The sequence below is a fragment of the Pagrus major genome, chromosome 2 (genome assembly GCF_040436345.1).
Source record: "Pagrus major chromosome 2, Pma_NU_1.0".
Lineage (NCBI taxonomy): Eukaryota > Metazoa > Chordata > Actinopteri > Spariformes > Sparidae > Pagrus > Pagrus major.
This window is the reverse complement of record NC_133216.1, coordinates 9,385,068-9,406,394: the sequence shown is the minus strand read 5'-3', so window position 1 is coordinate 9,406,394 and position 21,327 is coordinate 9,385,068. Positions and strand designations below refer to the sequence as shown.

Genomic DNA, 21,327 nt, shown 5'->3' with positions numbered 1-21,327 from the left:
CTTGGCTGTGACTTTGAGCTGCTCACCATCTGTCCTTGTGATGTCTTTGCTCGACTAAATTAGTGAAGGACCATCTGCTGTGACAACAGGAGTAACTCTATAATTAAATTCTCACACAGTACATGATGATCCAGATGCACACGGACTCGAATTCAGCTCGTCGGTCCACATTATGCTGCGGTGTTGTTGCACCCCCTTGTGGCAAAGGATAAAACATACAAGGGGGTGAATCAGGATCTGTTTAAACTCGACCTAAGAATGTCCTGTATCATGAAATAACAAGACGGATTCATATCGAAAAAATTTATATTTTGTTTTTAACTTTTTCAGGAATTTTCAGCATTAACAGGAGAATCTTTACATGTATATAAGTTGTTCTCTTATAAAAGATTAAGAAAAATCGCTAAATTGTTGGCCTGTGTATTATGTATGTCCAACAAAACACCTCACATGGTTATTTCACTGATCATCTTAAACCAGAGACAATGGAACGAAACCTGCATGTACTTGTACATCTATGGCCCTGTGTATAGAAAACATGTACAAATAAAGCAGGTAATTCAACTCAATCTGTGATAAAGTAGAGGTTTCAAAATGCAGCAAACACAATACATTTACATAAAATGTACAACTCGATCCAAGCCTGAAAATGTCACAAACACAGAAGTCCTCTTCACATGAACTCATCTCTTCTTGTAGACACAAGGCTTCAACTGCAGTCCAAATGTCTTTATATTCTCTGGAGCATTTCCCGTCTTCAATAATTCAAAGGAGTAGAAATGAGTGTTCTCCGAGTCCTGAAGAAAAACAAAACATCGTTTACATACAATCAGTCACTCAACAGATGTTTTATGTACAGGTTAACTTTAGTAACTTCACCACTGGCTAACACGTGGTTTAACTCTTCACACTGAACTATTTTAAATAATATTCATTGACCTTTAAAACATTTAACCAAGTCTCTTTGCACATGTTGTCTACAGGTAGAACTCCCCAAGACCTGTAAACACATCTCAATGTGTAAAATTGGTGGTTACCCTTAAATTCAATGCTTTTTAAGAACATTTAGATCATTTTTAAGGATATTGAAGATGTTTTTTTATACAAATTATCTTTTACTTAGGTATAAACGTAAGTATGATATTTGTGGTTTAGTGCAGAGGTAGGTTTTATGTAGGAAAATGGTTATTTGAGTGAGTTGAGTTAATCTACATTTTGCTAAAGGGTAAGTGCGTGCATAAACTAGATCAACTGTACTGGGTTCAATGGTAGGGTGGTAAGATTTGTAACATCAGAAATATGCAGAACACCTCGACTAATTTTGGCAAAAACAAATGAGAAGAACGGGGAAATTAAATTAGATAAAATATTTGTGGCAATGAAGACCTCACCAATTCAAATTTAAGACCATTTCAGACATTTTCACATTCTCATGCTTTTTAAGGACCTTCAGACATCCTGTTTGCAGTCGACAACAAACCAGTTCATATTTTTTTTCTACCTGAGGTTTTCCTGCCCACAGCACCACAGCCACACACTATCAATTATAGAAGACACAGCTGCCAGCTACCAGCTCCCTCTGTGAGCAAACTGACTTCTTAAAAAGCTAAAAAGAAGGTATGATACCTGTACTGACAAAAAATACACCTACATGTTTTGAACAGCTGGACACAAAGGTGTTACATGTAGATCTTTAACATGCACCATTTCCTTCGTCTTCATCAGGTTCTCATAACTGGAGTATGAGCGCTCACAATTTCATGTTAACAACAGCTGCATGCTCTGACTATTTTAATATTTATAAAGGGAGATTAGACAGTTAAGACAGTGTTCCCCTGTCCCTGTAAACACGCTCACTGATCTCATCTTGTTTGTTTCCTCACCTTGGACACTAACTTGAATCCCAGATTTGCCAGTCCAGTCATGAAGCTCCGAACATTCTCGAACCTGCTCGCCACTTCTGCTATTTTAAGGACACCCCTGTAATAATAGTGCAGGACAGTTATACAGACATATTTGTATAAACAACAGTTGCAATGCCTTTACCGAATCAATATACAATGTTTTACCCCATCTTTAGGACCCGATTGGCCTCTGCTAGAAAATCTGCCAGGTTGGTCCCCATGAGAGAGAGGCAGAACACGGCGATGTCCACCGAGGCATCACGGAGCGGCACCTGCACACAGAGAAGGTGTGTTTTATTTTCTAGTAACAATCGCACAGACTGCACTTGAATTATTATGCAGAGGAGCAACACACTCACGTTGGCCATGTCGCAGACTGTCACAAGCTCACAGGTTGCTGCCAGGTCGAAGCTGTGCACTTTGTTATTCACGCTGCGCGCTATCTTACAGTCACCACAGCCAAAGTCTGCCACCACCAGAGAGGGGGGTCTGGAAGGAAGGATACAATGTGTGTTTATAATTTAAAACTGAAAGGAAGAACTCCCCTTTAAATGAAATCTACACAGAACTGTTGCTTCAAAACCTAACTCTAATCACGTGACTTAAATCCTACTGTGAGGACAACTGAGCCAGCTCCATTTACTGAAGAATAGATGTAGCTGAAAGCCCCAAAACATTTTGTAATACCAGTTTTTACACCAACATTTGTGCGTATAGGCAGGTTTTTCTTAAACGGGGGTAACCCACTTAAAACAGGCGACTAACTCCTTTCCCATTGCCACTGACTGAGTGGTGTTCAAGCGCTGTTTGAACAGACACGGATGGTGTATTTTGGCACCAATGTCGAGAACTTGTGCTATAACATAAAATAATACGCAAAAATCAGCTTGTCCATCTGGGTGTCATGTTTCCATCACAGCTGAAGCCAATAAATATTCTTGACTACTGTTAAGTCATTTGGACCTGGGAATGAATGATGGTTGTACTCTTTCCCGCTGATGACAAAAGCCAGATGTTGGTGGGTGTTACTTGGTTTTTGTCTACTGTGAAAGGGGTTAAGAGGACTTTTTTTTAATACATACTGTTCTCGAAGGTCAAGAATAGACTTCAGTGCCCAAATTTTAGATCTTAGTCTGATCTAATGATCCGAGATAATGATTTCGACCTCAGCATTCCTCAAAACTGTTGACTTAGATGCAGAATTTTACAATATCTCACTTTGTTCGGATGTATGCGATGATCTGATCCACTGGATTGGTGGGCCACTTCTGAACCTGCGCTGTGTATCCTCTGTGGTAAACCCAGAAGGCGTCTGGATCCTGCTTGAACATGCGCTTGGCATCGCCGCTGGACGTGCTGTACATAACTTCGTTGATGTAGCGGAAACGAGCCGACTCCAGACGCTGCTCCATGCGGGACCTGAGGGAGGCAGAGCGGTCCAGTATCACCTCTTCTTCCGGTGCCGCCGGCTCCTCTTTCGTTTCTGCGGGACTCTCTTTTTGGTCCATTTCCAGGCTGTGGAGCATTTTCCGCAGCTTCTCTTTTTTCAGGCTCTGTTCTTTGCTCAGCTCAGGCTTCAGTCGTTTCATGGGGAACTGGTGCTGATCGTCTGTGATCTTCACTTCAGGTTCCTCTGCTGTCTGTTTGGATCCATCAGCAGGAGATTCACTTGCAACTTTTTCAACTTTTTTTGTATTTTTCTGCTTTTGAAACTGCTTTTCTTCTCTGAGTGTCTGTGTTCCTGTCAGACAGGATATGTCAGTGTCTACTTCAGTCTTTTTCCTTTGCTGCGGTTCCTTTTCCTTTCTCTTTCCTGGTGTCTGACTGATTTTTTCACTCTTGCTGCTATTTGACTCTGTTTTGACTTCTTCCTTTGGCTTATGTTTCTCCACAGATTCTGCTTTATTTACGTCCTCCTCAGGCTTGTCCTGTCTGTATTTATTTTTACACTTCCTCTTGTTCTTCATTTTGTTTTTCCACTGTTGTCTGTTCATTTTGTCTGTGTTCTCTGATTTGTTAGCCTCCACCTTTGCAGATTTTGTGACATCTTTATCCTTCGTCTCGCTCACAGATGTGGATTTTACCTTCGAGGCCCCTTCAGGAAGAAAGACACATTTTTTAGATTATATCACATCTCAACATTGTTCTGTTTCTGAATCCATTAAATACTTATTAACACCCCCAAAAAAATATGAAATATAAACCTTTAACCAGCTAATAACTCACCAAATTTGTTGTCTTTCTTCCTCTTTTTTGCTTCAGGTTTCTCCTCCTTTAAACTCTGATCTACGTCGCCATTCTCCTGCTGCTCTCCTGTCGTCTCCGCCTGTTTTCTCCTTTTCCTTCTTTTCTTCTTCCTCTTAGTGTGCGACGGAGCCACTTCAGTCTCACTGTCACTGCCCTGCTGATGGTCATCGCTCTTCCAGTCTGGTACTGATCCGAGCGTCTGCAGGGTCCGCAGCAGGCTCTTCTTTCCAACAGCCTTGGACTGAGCAGGGGATAAATTCAGATGATATAATTAGTGTTTAAACGGAAATGTGCAGCCTGGGCAATTATAACTGTATCAAGATAACCAATGCCGAATTGTATTATTACACAGGTCACATAGGACACACCTCTTTTTAATGGGTTTTACTGCTTCTTCTATTTTATATGAATATTTTGAATTTTAGTTGCACTTGTTCCTTCTTCATAATTCTCCTGACAATAAACAAACATACCCATATTGTGCTTTTCAAAACTGTAAAAACATGTTGTTCAGTTTGCTACAACCACTCTGCTATGTTGGTGTGTCCTGTGTAGTGATAAAAATTAATTAATATAAATATAAAATAGAAGAAGTACTCAAATTTCATAAAAAGAGGTGTGTATTTGTCCCATTTAGTAATACAATTCGGCACTGGTTTGGAGTCACTGGGTCACATGACATGGAAGCTATTGAAAGAAATGCTGAATTGTAAATGTAAATGTACATAGCATGGAAACACTCAAGTACAAGCAAGTACCTCGACATTGCACGTTTGTACAGTAACTGAGTAAATATACTTAATTACTTTCCACAACTGAATAAAGCCATGTAGCACACACCACTTGCAGCAGGTAACCAAACTGAGTCTATTTCTTACCTTGACATTAGCGCTGCTGCTGCTCTCCTTCTGGGTGTTTTTCAGGACAGTTTTGCTCAGAACCTGAGCGTCTTGTTCGTCACTCCAGTCTTCATCCTCATTGAACATGTTTCCCTGAGGACTGTAAGAAACAAACACGCATCTTCAAATCAGTGCTGGAGATCATGAGGACCACCCTGCTACTGTCACTTCTACTCTTTCACCAAGCTAACTCTGCTAACTCACTCACCTGTTCGTCTCCGAGGCGCCAAAACAAACTGCGTCACTTCACCACCTGCTTGTTTTGTTGTTTGTGTAATAATATTTTATTCAACGAGCAGATAACGACTGCTAACAGCGACAGAAATGTCTTGTCCAAAGCAAAAGCCACGTTGGTTTGGCTCATGTGCGCGAAGGAAGCAAAACAGAACTACAGGCGCATGCGGATGACGAAAGCACACCAGAGGATTATGGGACATGAAGTTTTTAGTGGTAATGTTGAGGAACCCAAGTTTTCTGTTGTTATTCAGGATTTGTAGGGTACAAAAAAACAACCACATGTATCATATAAACAATAATTAAAATTAATTATTACATAAAACAATGTTACAATTTTAGTTATTGCTATTACTCAATCAATCGTTCCTACCCAGGCACTCAGAACTAATTGAATGAACTAAAACGTGAATAAAACACTGATAAACAACTGATTATAAAAATACTTTTAAATACTATAATCTTTCAGACAATCCCACACTCTCACAAACAAGTTTCTGGATACCCTAAAAAAAAAAATCTTAATTGTTGTTTAGTATTATGCAGCTAAAAGTGCCACATCATATTTGAGGTACTTTACGAGACTTTTCTTTATTCTTCTACACTGCTTTTCAGATATAGTATAGATATAGTTTTTTTTTCTTCACTATAATTGTCTGACAGCTTTATTTACTTTACGGATTAAGATTTTTACACGCAAAACATCTCAAGATCGTATAAGTCTGATCTCTTGTTCAGAAATTAAACCACTCAAAAAATGCTAATTTGACTAAACATTTAGTCAGCTGACAGAAAATGTATCTGCAAATATTGCTAATTGTCAAAACATTTCACGGTGAGGATTTGCTGCTTACCTTTCAATTATTTCAATTATTTTATTTTATTTTGACTGTCTTTGAATGTTGTACTGTTGATTAAAGAAATTCTGAATTTTTACAAACCAAACAAGTAATCGATTATTAAAAAAAGAAGAGATTCAAAAAAGATTCAGCAGACGAATCCTTAATGAAAATAACTATTAATTGTATTCCTATGCAAAATAGCTCAAACAATAAACTTTAACTCAATCAAGACAACAACACTGTTTTTACACTTGTGCATGCGTAATAATAATCTCATGACAAAACATTCACTGGGAGTTTAACCACATTTTCAAGAGTATACTCACATACTTTTACTTCAGTAACATGTCAAGGTAGGACACTTTTACTTGCAACAAAGTATTTGTAAAGGATCTGAATACTTCTCCACCACTGGCATGAGGACACATTTTTAATGTTTGTACATAGTTTACAATACAAAAAAATAAGCATTATATAATATAATAGGACATAATATCACCATGCAATATGAGATGTATAAATAAATAACTGTAGTAAGTGTGTGTTGTTGATGCTTTAAGAAACTGTGACCTGAGGCTGTGAATATTTGACGTCCTGCAGTTCTCTCTGCCGCCTGAAGGGGGCGGGGCGCTCTCTTCCTCCACTCAGCGTTACCACGTACGTACGGCGGGCGGTGAGGGTGTGGACGTCCCGCAGCACTCAGTCCACAGGACACAACACAACGCTGCTAATAACTCCTGCTCTCTCTACCTGCATCACACCAGCGGGCCGACGTACCTGGTAGGTTCATTGGCACATTTACTGTCATTTCGACCCGTTCAAACCTCGATATTATGTTTTATCAGCTCAGTGAAGTCAGCGTCAAGTGAGAGAAGCGGAGGCAGCCCGCGACGTCAGGGGGGCAGTTTGGTTAGCTTGTTAGCCAGACCTGCTTGTGTGACATTTTGTCAACCAGGGGATGCTAGCTAATGTGTGAGGCTAACAGAGCCACTTTGAGTTAATTTAGTGTAATGGGAGAGCACGATAGCACAGCCAGAAGCAGAAGGGATCACCTGCTAGCTAAGCTAAACGAGCTAACTGCTCTCCTGTGTTAGCCTGATAGCAGCGCAGCTAGTCAGGCTGCTGTGGAGGCTGTGAGTAGTTAGCGGTGAAGTCATTACTGTCACACCGGATTGTTGCAGTGTTTATGTTAACTACATGAGCAAATCCTGCTGAATTACAGAGTCAACCTCCAGGCCCGGATGTATTTAAACTTCAGCTTGACTTCTGTCATCATCTGCCTCATCTTTTTCATTTTGAGTGGCTGGTTTATTCAGACAGTGAATTTGAAATGTTTTGCTTTATTCATGATAATTGTGACCTTAATGTAAAGTCAAAATTGAGATCCCAGATCTTTGCTAGGTGTCATGCCACATTTGTTAACCCAGTCATAATATGCTGCCTTCAATAAGGCCTTGCATTCTGCTTTTTAGTCAGCCAACAAGTCATTTATTCATATCAACACTGCATTGTCTTCCTGTATCAATTGTTAATCAATATCAATTAAGATTGTGTCTTACATCTTGATTATCAAATTAGGGCTCAGATAACAATGCATGTCATTATCACATTAATCTACAGAATTTTGTTGTTGTTTTGTTTTTGTTTTGAGAACCTGGTGACATCTTCAAATGGCTTGTTTTGTCTGATCAATGACCTAAAACCCATTGTTTATCAGTTTAGTGTCATATATGACAGAGAAAAGCAGTAAATCATCAGAACTGAGGAGATGTTAGTGGATAATGTGTGATTTTCTGTTTCTTTTCTCCTTGATAGGTGACTGAAATTGCAGATATATTTTCTGTAATCAAATAATCATTTAATCACTTGTTAAAAAAATAAGGAAGTACAGAAATTTAGCATTGATAGAACTCAGACTAAAGATTATTTTCATTGTTGATTAATCTGTATATTAATTTCTAGATTGATCGATTGGTTGTTTGGTCTATAAAATGTCAGAAATTGGTGAAAAATGATGATGTTCTCAATAACTTGTTTTGCCCATAACCCAAAGATATTTAGTTTGCTGTCATAGAGAAGGACAGAAACCAGAAAACATTCACAGTTAAGAATCTTAAATCAGAGTTAAAAAAAAACCAAAACTCAAACAGATGAATTGTTTCTCAGAAGAGTTACTGATTAATTGTTGCAGCTCTATATGACACCGGATAGGATTATTTACCCAGCCTGGTCTACTGGGTGCGATTCACAGCCAGGTGTTGTGAGTCACAATGCCGTAAACTTCATACACACCCAGTGTTACTGAGGTGGATAAGATTACTCAGCACCAAGGTCCCTGGTTGCTTATCCTTCTGTTTAGGTTTGTACAACAGAATATTATGAGGGAGGGTTTACCTGTCTGGAATAGAGGCCAATCTGATTGAAAAATGTGTTAACTGAGGTTCCTCCCCCTTTTCTGTCCCATTTTCCAGGCGTTGAGCGCCACTGAGCCTCCCTGATCGTGTCCCTCATTGTCCCAAATGAGGAACTGATGCTGGCCAGGACTCTGCTGAACCCCTCGGGTCGCCTCTCTCATCGGTCCCAGTTTACTTCTGCAGCCCCTTAAGAGAAGAAGAATACAACAGCTGAAATGGATGACATCTTCACGCAGTGCCGGGAAGGCAATGCTGTGGCAGTTCGCTTGTGGTTGGACAATACAGAGAATGACCTCAATCAAGGGTGAGCCAAGGTTTATTCATTTGGTTTATTTTCTCGTCAGTAGGAAGATACTGGTGTCCAGAATTCATGTAACTCGTTTTAACTTGCCTGGGTAAAGGTGCAAAAATCCCCACTTTTTGATGCCATTAGTCAGTAATGATATCACACTAACCATGGCTGAAATAGTTTGATTTCCTTTTAAACTTTATATTTTTACACACTGAAGTATTATCAAAAAGTTACGCAAACGCAAGCTTCGCTCTTCCTTATCTTCATTCTTCAGTCAATAAGTCATTTTGCTGAATTGTACTTCTGCCTGAGACTTGTCACAACATGAGTTTTTGATGCCAGATAACATGAATCAGAATCTCAAGGAAATATCAGTCACACTGCAGTGTCTCTAACTTTAAATGTTGCATTCTCAAGGCCCATTTCTGGTGCAGAACGAAAGCCCGCCTTTTCAGTCCCCAGCGAGATCGTGGCCTGCGATTGAACCCATTTCCTTGTGGACACATGTTTATGTCCAGAATGCCAGCAGAGTAATTCAAAAGCGAGATGTTGGACAGGAAACCCACTGTGATGGCAGAGTTAGTCACGCTTGCATTTGTTACTGCAATTGAATGTAGAGTGGACGTGCATAACGAGAATACTGCAGGCTTCTGTAAGATTTGACATGTTTATTATACAAAATATCTGTCTGATAGTTACACATCATCAGTCAGAGCTGAGCTGCTTCTGTATCCTCAGCTGACACTGTAAAGATAATCTCGGCAGAGGCTGCCAATGAAGCTGTGCTGACCACCCGAAGAGTTTCTCTTTAGGACGTTTCTGTCCCAGATTTAGACTACCGGTGTTTGTTTTCGAGAGAATGAATTAATCCCTTTAATTATGATGACTGTTTACCTTTTTGTCTTTTTTCATGTGTTTCAGTACACTTATGGTCACAAGGTTGAGCACAGAATTTGCAAAGAAAATTGTTGTCAAGTTCTGGACAAATACAAAGAAACCAGTAGTTGTCTAAAACTGGAAAACCCCATTTTCTTTCATTACTGTAACATGCTTTTGTTTATGAGGTCTGACTGATAACATCCAGAAGTGAAGTAGTTAGTCTAACCATGTAAAAATGTGATAAATAATGACAAGCTAACTTATTTGTCATTATACAATGACATGATATGATGAGGCATGATATGAAAACATTGAATCGTTTCATTTCCTTCTGAGGAACAGATATGTCTGTACATTATAATTTTGTTTGGAAGAGGAAAGAGGAAATTGTCATTTGGTCAGCGATTTGTCTTCTTTTGTTTTTTTGCTGTAAAGATATAAGAGGAACTCATACATTTATAGAATAGTTTTTATAGTGCAATAACATGCAAGAAATTATACAAGGAAGTCGGTTCACACAAGATGCTAAATAGTCTCTTTCTTTTCCCGTTATGTGGCTTTTCGCCTCTTTTAAAGTTAACCATTTGTGCAGAAATGAAGAGAGAAACTGTTTCTTTTAATGTCTGCATTGACTTTGTGTCTGAGCTGTTTATCCTTTTATTTATTTCAATTTTCCCATTGTCATAAGACCGTAAGATTACATTCAGTCCTAGTGGATGCATGCGCCCCCTACATGTGACTGGTCCATTAGCTGATTGCATGTCAGGTTCCCTTTTCCAGATCATATATCTCACCCAGTGGGTGAAACACACTTTATTCTTGCCTTTTCATTTCCCTACAGAACCTACCTATATTTCAGTACACCTGATATATCTCAGCCCAGCAGAGTGCGTGTCGATGATGGTGTGTGTTTACACTGATGTAACGCCCAGACTAAGAGTAGTAGTGGAATGTTGAATCTCCTTACAAGGAATAACACACAGGCCTCCAGGGAACCGTCTACCACCTACCAAATACCAAGAGAGAGGGGGAGGGGATTATTGTAGTGGGGCCGGACTGGAAGAGTTATGTGTGACGAGACAGAGAATCTTTGTGTGTGAGTGTGTGTGGAGCTAAATAGTGCATTTTTCAACAGTGAAATGCACAGTAAGCTTCAGCCGAGCACATCACCTTCCCCTCCTCCACGCCAGTGTTTCCGGTATTCATCTCCCAGTGGCATTACAGCAGATAACTCCACTCATTTCCCCTCAACATTTCCTCCAAGTTCAGAAGAGTTAATTGCAAAGTTTGAAACAAATTCTCCTAAATGTTTACAATAAAGTCATCATCTCTGGTCTTCTCTGCACATGTATTACACTGGCACTTATTGCTAAGTGGTGCATAATGTTTGTACAAGTAATAGTTTTGTGTTGAAAATTAGCGCAGAGAGTAATCTGTGGTTTTGAACAATTTTAGGACTATTTGGTTTTTAAATTTAAGTTATATCTTAATAATAGATTAGCCTAGAGCTGCAACTGGTAATTATTTTCAGTAACAATCAATTTGCTGATAATTGTCTCAAAATCATTTAATTTCATTGTCAGATAATAATGAAAATGATGTCTTCAGATTCTCTGTCGGTTATTATGAGGCCATGTGTTGACGTCCATTCCTCACTGTGTCCCATCTGTTGTGTTTGGTCTCAAACAGAAGACTTGAGTTTGAGTCTCTTGTCTTTTCCTTGGCATATAAGTATGTAATCATGGCTTTGATGGTTATCTGTATGAAGCCTCATCAAAACTCCCATCAAAAGAGGCCCTGTACATGTGTGAATAACAGTTTGAGCAGAACTCTAAACGTTGTCACCCATGATTGTATCTTATGATGATCTTATTTTACGGTGTTGTTGATGTTGAGGCTCCTTGTTTTTCCACAGTGTCAATACTGATTTTATATTTAATCTCTGTGGTGGGGACAGCAGCATTATGAGCCTGTTGCTCTGCAGTGGTTACTGTTACAAGCAGACAGTGGTGTAGAGGCTTGTTGAAGCAGGTTGCAGTAGTTTCCGGAGAGGCAGTGTTAGCAGTATATGAATGGGTTATTGGAGGTGCACCGATACAGATTTATTAACAAAACGAGGAACATAAATTACGCCCATCAAATCATTTGCCAGATTGTTGGTGATTTCTTGCCCTTTAGTGCCATAAATGCTCCTCTCATGTACTGTTTGCTCAACATTTTTATAGAGCATCAAATGTTTCATGAACTTTTCATGAGGTGGCAGAAAAAGGGGGGAAAAAATCCTTCAAACTTGTTGTTTGTCCAGAGTAAAAACTGCAGAAGTGACAGTGCCACTACAAACTTAAAAAGTCTCTGGAAACCTGTTAATTCTGCTTCTGTGCATGTTCTTTCCATTTGTTGGATGTTTCTCTGAATTTGTCTTTCCCTCATCTGAGGCCTGTTATATGACCTGGTGGGGATGTAGGGCCAGAGACATAAAGGGTGCAGACAGGGGCTCTTCCTCGGGCTTTTCCGTCTGCCAAACTGAGCACTGTTGGCAGGTGGAAGTGCCTGAAATAAATTACCGCAGCCAGTGTGGAGGGGGCGAACAGGAGAAAACCCTGGCACTCAAGTGCCTATGGGCTGTGGGGATGAAGCTAGCTTACAGGGAAAATCTATCCTATAAAAAGGGGCCACGAATAGAAATACACACACAAACCAAAGGGCTGAGCCTCGCTTTATGTGGAAGTTGTACATTTTTAGCCATTTGCGTTGTTTATAGTAAGTAGGTCAATTACTTATTGGGGCTCAATAGTGTATATATAAAAAATATTATTATTATTAAATGTATGTTGATGAATCGACAACTTGTTTGGGCTGTAATTATTTGCAAATAATCAAAGATACAGATAAGCAGCAGGATGGTAATTCATTCATTCAGTTTGTGTGCGCACTCTTGCTTTCAAAGGATACAGCCGTTAACTTCATAACTCCACTTCCTCCCCTAAACAGACTCGAGCTTAACACAGAAAACTAATAAAATCATGAGGGTGAGCCTGTGGGGAGTTTCTCTCTCATAAACTCCGGCTAATTAGCTTGTAGGATTCGGCCTTTTGGTCTTAGAGGAAATTGCAGTCCGAGCAGATCTGGTGAGACTGCGGCGGGTCACCCAGATGCACACATAGATGTGTGTGTGTTGTTGGACTGAGAGTCTCTGTGGGGCTGTTGATGCTGTTTTGAGCCGAGCTCTGCAGGATGTGTGAATACAAGCCAGTGAATTGATGGCGGGTCGGGCAGAGGGTTCAGATTCCTGCAGATTCATAATACTCCCTCAGTTCTCAGATCCCATTATTATGCTGGCTGCCGACTCTTAATTTCAGAACAAGTGCATAACTTTATTGTCTGGAGAATTGTGCTGTGTTTTGACACAAACAGTGAAGCCCACATGGAAAAAAAAAGTCTGGGGGAAGTGGAATATATCATCAGTACAGCCCCGCTGTATTAGTGGAACTGTGAATGAGAGGATGAGGGAGCGGAGGGACTCAGACAAGGGAGGAAACTTTGCATTAGTGGAGGAGGTGACCACGGCCAGGCGGAGAGAAATGAAGAATGACACAATCACACACAGCAGCTGTAGTGTATGCGCGTCTCCCTGGACCTTATAAGGGCTGCAGCGAATGCTCAGCCTACTGTTTTTTTTTCCTGATTGACTCTCTGTCACTCAGCTCTCACTGCGTCTTAATGTCTCAGTCTTTATCTCTTTTTCTCTGAGGAGGTTCGCCCATCAGTCATTCTGCCATGTAATCGAGGCCACTGTCCTACATGTGTCGCTGCCAGTGTCACAGAGACAAAGAGGAATGATGAGCGCCAGAGGCCTATTAGGTGTTGTCTGAGTCTGAGTTGCATCAACTTCCTTTTTTAAGAGGAAGATGACAGAAATACAAATGACCAAATTCCTCATTATGCTGAATAGCCTAAAGCAACTAAATGTTGTAGCTACAGTTGCCAGTTTATAAAACAACCTTGCAGAAAATTCAACCTACACTGACGTTACAACATTCAGCCTTTGTTGAGACCGTTTTAGAGAGATGTTGACTCAACTTTATGTTGATTTTAGTGGCTGTAGTTTGCAGCACTGTTGAATTTTATTGCATTATACTGAGAGATGTTTCTAACATTAAATGGACTTGCATTTCTGTAGCGCTCGTCACATTCACCCATTCTCACACACACACACACACCCCCACACCCACACACACACACACACATTCAAACACTAGATGGCAGAGGCTGCCATGCAAGGTGCCAATCTGCTCATAGGGAGCAATTTGGGGTTCATTATCTTGCTCAGTGTTAAGTCTACCCGTATAGATGGCAGATAATATCAGAAACACTTGTGATTATAATGCGGTATAATTTAGAAAGCACTCCAAAAAAATTGGTGTCGGTTCACGTGGCCTGGAAGATATCATGGTCCAGGACATATGGGAGAAATTCCAGTCAAATATGATCAGTTTTTTTAGTTTAAAAACAATTCACAGTGACCACAGTATAAAATATGTTGGACAAATTTCCTTGGTAAAGAAATGGTAATTACCGGATAACGGAAACCTTGACAGCATTAAAACTGTATGTACCCATTTACAGTAAAAATGACGTTAAAGCAGGGTATGCTTTAGGGGAAGCCTGCCTTGTGATTGACAAGTTGCTACCAGGATGTACAATGGGTTCTCTGTCAGATCTAATCAAGATCATTCCCAGCTCCACCCTCTCATCCACACATGGTCAATTCTGGTTCCCAAAAAAACAAGCGGTCGACGGCTGTAATGCCAAACCCGAAGCTAGTAGTCCACAGACCAATGTGTGACATCACAGCGGGGGATACACATGGTCTGTGTACAGTGCATGGGTTTTTTTTCTTCTCAGGAATGCACACTTGTTGTCTTTTTTTGTAAAGTGATATTTTGATTGTCAAAGAAAAACACATATGCTACAAAAAACAGTCACAGTCTGTATCTCTTGGCCTTGAGCCAAGTAAACCACAGAGTTGTTTGCAGAGACAAACTTGGTGTGTATAGCCAAGGGGCTGAAGTTGCTTTACTCTTTCTCCCTCGAGTTATACACTTTTCCTGCCTGTGTAGCAGTTATTCAGAGTCCTTGCTGTGCTGAAGGTTTTTGTGTAACCTCTGCTGAATATGAATGTTCCTCTCTCCCTGTAGAGACGACCACGGCTTCAGCCCTCTCCACTGGGCCTGCAGGGAGGGCCGCTCCAGCGTGGTGGACATGCTCATCATGAGAGGGGCTCGCATTAACGTCATGAACCGTGGCGACGACACGCCTCTGCACCTGGCCGCCAGCCATGGACATCGCGACATTGTGGGAAAGGTATGGAAGCATTGGGGCATGCACACAGTGATGCTGAAAAAAGGTTGCTTCCTGGTTCCTTTGGTCGTCCTGTAACAAAACAGTAAAAAATCTTGTGACGATAGTGAGAATATGAGCTACCTCCTCGACATTAGATCATGGCTGACTCTCTCTCAATGGTCTGTTTGTCAGAATAAATCTTATAAAATGCCAAATGTTAAACTCATTCTCCCTGGAAATCAAGTTAAAAATTGATGCCAGAGCTGTAAAATTGACATCAGTCTCTCCTCTGCAGGCAGATCTCCCTGTGCAAAACAAAATCTCTTCTAGTTTGCTTCATACACGCAAGATATTATGAAACCTGAAATGATGTCATCTGAACAGCAATTATAAAGACAAAAGTCTTGTCTGTTCTTGCAGTTCCACCAGCAGCCATTTTAAACTGGAGGAGAGCAATTTGTCAGTGTCAAGGGAAAATGTAATGTTTCAGTGGTGCAAGTATGATTACAAAACCTGCTTAAGACTACGTTTGTTTAGGGTAGAACAAGCAATTTATGATGCGAAAGAAGTCAGAAGTCATTCTCGGTATGCTTATTAATCCTTTGTTTTGGGGACAGTAAATGTGACTATTTGTTCATTTTTCAAAGAGGTTAAACAACAGGATGAATCTATGGCTGATGGACATTTTCGGCCAAATTTTATTCACCAAAATACATTCAAATAATTGATCATTTAAAGGCATAGTTTGCACACAATACAATGCAACCAGCAGTACAGGGATTCCCTCATGCATAGTGCTCCTATGCAACATGAAAACTCATCTGCTACCTCAGCCTTTAAGATACATCACATGCGTGTACTGCATGTCCTGTTTAAAGGCTTTGTAAGTGTTGCAACATGCAGTGTGTGGAGCTCCATGTGGCCCCCGAAATTATTTAGTAAGGTTTTGTAAAACAGCAGGTCTCGTGGGTAAAAAAGCAGAACACACATGACTTGTCAGATTGTTGAATTTATTTAGTCTGTGTACCATATGGCATAATGTGAGGCTTCTGCTCCAGGGTGTCTGATTTAGAATGGCTGCCAGGCAGCTATTGAGTTTAATGTTAGGCATGTCTCAATACCTCTGGTATGTATCCACAGGCGAGATGAACCTCCATGATTTCTGTTGGCAGCATTAACACTATCCCTGTATACAGCCCAAACATGATGCGACCAGCCTTGTTTTTGATATAATCCTTTGTTTTTGTCTTCTCTTTTAGCTGATCCAGTGCAAAGCAGATACGAATGCAGCCAATGAACACGGGAACACACCACTGCATTACGCCTGCTTCTGGGGCCAAGACCAAGTGGCTGAGGTAAGTGTGCCCCCTGGTGGAGACTCATCCGTTTTTATGTGTAGTTCCCATCAGCGTAAACTCTAAAAACGTCCCTTTTTCTCAGGATCTCGTGACTAATGGGGCTCAGGTGAGCATCTGCAACAAATATGGGGAAACTCCGCTTGACAAAGGCAAACCTCACCTGCGTGAACTGCTCAGAGGTATCCCGACCCCCTCATCTAAACAGATTCAGATGCCATTGGCTTTGTGATCAGTTTTCTCATTGCATTCTCCTGTCCCTCCACCACGCAGACAAAGCAGAGAAAATGGGACAGAACTTGACTAAAATCCCCTTCAAAGACACATTCTGGAAAGGCACCACCAGAACTCGACCCCGTGAGTCCCACAAACACATAACCTGGTTTATTAGCTGACCACTTTCCATCAGTTGGTCAAAGCGATGCATGAAAGGGAAAAATGTTCCATGCTGGTCTCCAAACTGGTCTTAATGTGGTGTTTGAAATTTCCACCGCTTTTCCATCTGCATAGTGTTGCGCTGAATTTCACATGAACAATGTGGTTTTTGTCCGAGCTTTAACTTAAATTTGTCTCAATCTTTTAGGAAATGGCACTTTGAACAAACTTGCAGGCATCGACTACAAACAGCTCTCTCTTCTGGCTAAAATAAATGAGAACCAGTCTGGAGAGGTACTTTACATTCTTGTTTTCACTCTTTTATTTAATTATAGAGCTGCTGATTGTCAGATTACAGCGCTGATTTTTTTTTTCTGTATATATTTCTCATGTGTAGCTGTGGCAAGGGCGCTGGCAAGGAAATGAAATTGTTGTTAAGGTGCTAAAAGTTCGCGACTGGACCACGAGGAAAAGCCGAGACTTCAACGAGGAGTATCCCAAACTCAGGTTTGTATTGAATCCTGACTTATCTACAGCCTCTATGTTGTGTGCTGTCGTGTTCACTCATTTGTTTGTTTCCAAACTTTATGTATTATTTCTTTTTGCATCTCACACAAGCCGTCTGTTTATGTCAAATCCTCTCTGGGTTTGCCTCTTTTTGTCTGTCTGTCTGTCTGTCTGTCTCTCCCCTGTCCCTCCTTCTTGGGCTCCATCCCAGGATATTTTCCCACCCGAATGTCCTACCCATGTTGGGAGCATGTCAGTCTCCTCCCGCCCCTCACCCCATCATCATCACACACTGGATGCCTTATGGCTCCCTCTACAACGTGCTGCATGAAGGCACCAGTGAGTACTTCTGCTCTGGTCACAAAGTCCGCACTTGTCACCATTTTTGGGTGGTTTGCAGGGATTTGTGATTTATTGCACTTACACATTTGTCATTATGTTGCCATCGCTTTATGTACAGTAGCATTTAAACTGTGAATCTGCTATGTGATGAAACCTGTAATGATTTGTCACTCATCCTGCTGTCAGACTTTGTCGTGGACCAGACGCAGGCGGTGAAGTTTGCCCTGGACATTGCTTGTGGAATGGCCTTCTTACACACACTGGAACCGATGATCCCTCGCCACTATCTCAACAGCAAGAGTGTCATGGTAAGAAGAAGCTGTTTTCAGGATCGTAAAGATCAAAGGAGATAGTTTTGCCTAAAAAAACTACAGAAAGAAGTGATGTACAGTGATATCTCAGTCACTGTTCCTTGTTTCCACAGATAGATGAAGATATGACAGCCAGGATCAGCATGGCAGACGTCAAGTTCTCCTTCCAGTGTCCTGGCAGGATGTACTCGCCTGCGTGGGTGGCCCCTGAGGGTAGGCATCACTCATACAGCACAGATCTAAAGTGACAGCTGGAGCCACTCAAGCTGGAGCGTGAATGATGGATGCAGGGAACTCTAGACTGTCTCAGAACTAAATGTAATCTGCGGCTGATTTCCCCTTTGAGATACAGTGAAAGCAGAGCAAGTTGGAAACATAAACTGATTATGTGAAAATAAACGGGAGGTTTGCGGCAGTGCTTCAAACAGCAACCCACAGAAAAGGTTTTAAGTCGTATATGAAGCGTGATAGCGGTGACCGTGTGGGATAGAAGAAATATGCTGCAGCCTGTTACCATAGAAACAACCATACAGTGATCCGTAAAGTGGGTAGTGAGTGTAGGTAGTGAGCACAGGTTTAGCTGAGGTGAATTTCAAAAAGCCTTCAAATCTTCAGCAAGGATGTCTTTGTAATATTTCACTTAAACGTCAGTAAAAGAGCAATGAGTGTTAAACATGTAGAGTAAGTTAGATAAACTTTTATTTCTCAAGTTTAAGTAACACATGTACTAAACTTGCATCTTTAATAAATTGTAGTACACATTATATTTGGGAGGAAAGTAACAGTAGAAGCCACATGTCATGATTTATATATAAACAAGTACTTTTTGTTTAGTGTGCCAGTTATTGGAAGAGATGGAAATAATAGTCATGCGGGAAAAGAAGCTTAAGATTTGATTTGGTTTCAGAGACACTGAGGTCTGTCAATCGCTGGTAGTGCTGGGACAATATAATTGCATTTCTCTTTTAAAGTCAGAGCTCTATTTTTATCATGTGATATACAGAAGAACATCAGATTTATTAAAGAGGGACATCTGGAGTACTTGTGTATGACAGCTCTAGTTTCACCTCACACAATTTTGTATGGGAGGGTTTACTGATCATTGTTTACCTTTGCTTTTGTTGCCAAGCCTTTATCACCACAGAATATTTTCACTTCATAGTGTCCATTTATGTTGTAAAAGTGAGCTTTAGTAAATATATTCATATTCATAGGAGTGCTTCTCAGAAAGAACAAAAAACAACAGATAAAACATCACAGGGATCTTGATACATTGGGGAAATAAATAACATAAAAAAATAATTAATTCAAGGTTATGTCCTTTACGTTTTCCCCATCTATGTTATTCAGTTTCCATGTAGCCACATATAGCCTACAGGACTCTGGTTATCAAGCACTGCTATTAACAAAACTGTTCATCTAGTTGAATGAAATATATTAGAAATTCTGCATTTCAAGTTAATATTCACTGTTTCTTTCCATCTAAGATGCAAACAAGTTCTCGTTTGTGTTAGTCTAAGTGCTTTTTGCAGAAGGTACAGAGCGGCAGTACCTGTTGTGTTTGTTTACACGTGTTGCTCTTTCCAGCCCTGCAGAAGAAGCCAGAAGAGATCAACCGTCGGTCAGCAGACATGTGGAGCTTTGCCATCCTGCTGTGGGAGCTGGTGACCAGAGAAGTGCCGTATGCTGATCTGTCTAACATGGAAATTGGCATGAAGGTTAGCAGAGCTATCTTTGGCTCATTAGATTGCAACCGAGTAGCAAACGCTTGCTGGTAAAGTCAGCAATTAGTCATGGGTTTGATGCATTCAGGAATGTCTTTTCTACAGTAACAAATGTCTGTCTGTTTTGCCTCACAGGTCGCCTTGGAGGGTTTGAGGCCCACCATCCCCCCCGGCATTTCACCCCACATTTGCAAGCTCATGAAGATATGCATGAACGAAGACCCAGCAAAGAGGCCTAAATTCGACATGATTGTGCCAATTCTGGAAAAAATGCAGGACAAGTGAAAATCCTCCTCTACTGAACCGGATATCTTGCCCCGAATGGTGGTGTGGTGCTTACCAGTATTGCCTTAAACTCTCACTCGCTGCATTCAACGCCACTGTAGCTTCTGCTTCTGAGACGAATCCAGCAGCAGTCACTTCTTTTATATTGTTTTGTTTCTCTTTTTTTCAATGTGATATCAAGTTTTTATTTGTGTCTTTATGTGTCACTGATCCGCTGATACTGTCTCTGCAACCTATAATCACATGGACTGAGTACAATCGTCGAGACTGAATAACCTGTGGAGGTCAGCATGACAGTCTGCTGCTTTGCTTCAGTGGATTTAAGGCCTTATTTTGTATCTGGAGTGGGCTCACTGTCAAAAAGGAATCATAATGATGGCTCCTAATTAAACAAATTACATATTAACTGAAAGCTTGTCTTGTGGAGAAAAGGTTTATGTTTCTGGGCAAGCATGGCCAGTGTCTGAAAACCAAGCATTTAATCATGCAAGAACACATATTTGAATGAGTGTTTCCAGTGAGAGTACCTTGCGGTGTTGTACCATTCAGCTTGGCTGTGTAGTGATGTGTAGAGCTTGACCTGTCTTGAGCATCGGTCCCTGACTTGTTTCCTGTACATCCTGCTGACATTAACGTAAAACTGGCCATTGAAACTCTTCTTCGCTGCAGCAATCATGTCAGAGTTGATCATTGCAGTTGCAGATTTTCTGTTGTTAAATCTGACAATGTAATGTAACTAACTAGATTACTCAAATGTATTACTGTAATCTAGTTTATTTTCATTATTTTCCCTTCTAAAACATAATGTTTTTTTTATGATTTGAATTCTATTAGCTGTACTGTTCAACAAAGTCTCTGTTACTCAAGTGTTATTCTCATGTTAAATACTGTCAATCTACATAATCCAACACGTAATACCTTGGAGAGTTGGAATGAATACTGTAACCCAGACTGTGATTTATTCACGTGTATCAAAGGTACAGTTATATTTGTTTTCTTGTTGAGCATGGGGACTGCTTTTTCTCACACGTTCATGGCTACATCTGAAGCTGCTGCCAAAAGAAGGGACATAAGGGGGTTGGTATTAATATCCAACAAACTGTCATTGTTTCCTCACTTATTTTTACCATTTTGATTGTCTAGTTGACTTCTGACTTTATATCAATCTCATGGGTTGTTTCTTCTACGTGCATCGTTTCTGTGCCTCACCCAGCTTGCTTGTTTGTGCTGAATCACAGGTTGAAGCCAAAATCAAGAATGACTTATACAAATGTATGTATTTATATATAAGTATATTAAAAGGTCAAATATGGGCAAGTTGAATGTGTGAATCAATAGTGGGGATTGGACATTATTGGGTCATTTAGAAAAGCA

The 21,327-nt window shown here is 40.5% G+C and overlaps 2 protein-coding genes across 2 annotated transcripts; one reads left to right on the top strand and one right to left on the bottom strand.

The window, feature by feature from the left end:
• Positions 1 to 309: 309 nt before the first annotated feature.
• rrp8 (ribosomal RNA processing 8) lies at positions 310 to 5,413 on the bottom strand. Its single transcript, XM_073484324.1, has 8 exons — positions 5,259 to 5,413; positions 5,030 to 5,150; positions 4,131 to 4,392; positions 3,123 to 3,999; positions 2,264 to 2,393; positions 2,070 to 2,176; positions 1,884 to 1,980; positions 310 to 797 (listed from the first exon to the last, which is right to left on the bottom strand). The coding sequence occupies exons 2-8, from the start codon at positions 5,135 to 5,137 to the stop codon at positions 684 to 686; spliced, it is 1,695 nt and encodes a 564-aa protein (XP_073340425.1). The 5' UTR covers positions 5,138 to 5,150; positions 5,259 to 5,413; the 3' UTR covers positions 310 to 683.
• Positions 5,414 to 6,805: 1,392 nt separating this feature from the next.
• LOC141011104 (scaffold protein ILK) lies at positions 6,806 to 21,266 on the top strand. The gene is made up of 13 exons (XM_073484337.1): positions 6,806 to 6,906; positions 8,598 to 8,844; positions 14,910 to 15,075; positions 16,314 to 16,409; positions 16,495 to 16,591; positions 16,683 to 16,766; positions 16,993 to 17,078; positions 17,182 to 17,291; positions 17,503 to 17,630; positions 17,820 to 17,941; positions 18,058 to 18,157; positions 19,532 to 19,662; positions 19,804 to 21,266. Exons 2-13 carry the CDS (start codon positions 8,756 to 8,758, stop codon positions 19,951 to 19,953), a joined length of 1,359 nt encoding a protein of 452 aa, XP_073340438.1. The 5' UTR covers positions 6,806 to 6,906; positions 8,598 to 8,755; the 3' UTR covers positions 19,954 to 21,266.
• Positions 21,267 to 21,327: the final 61 nt, after the last annotated feature.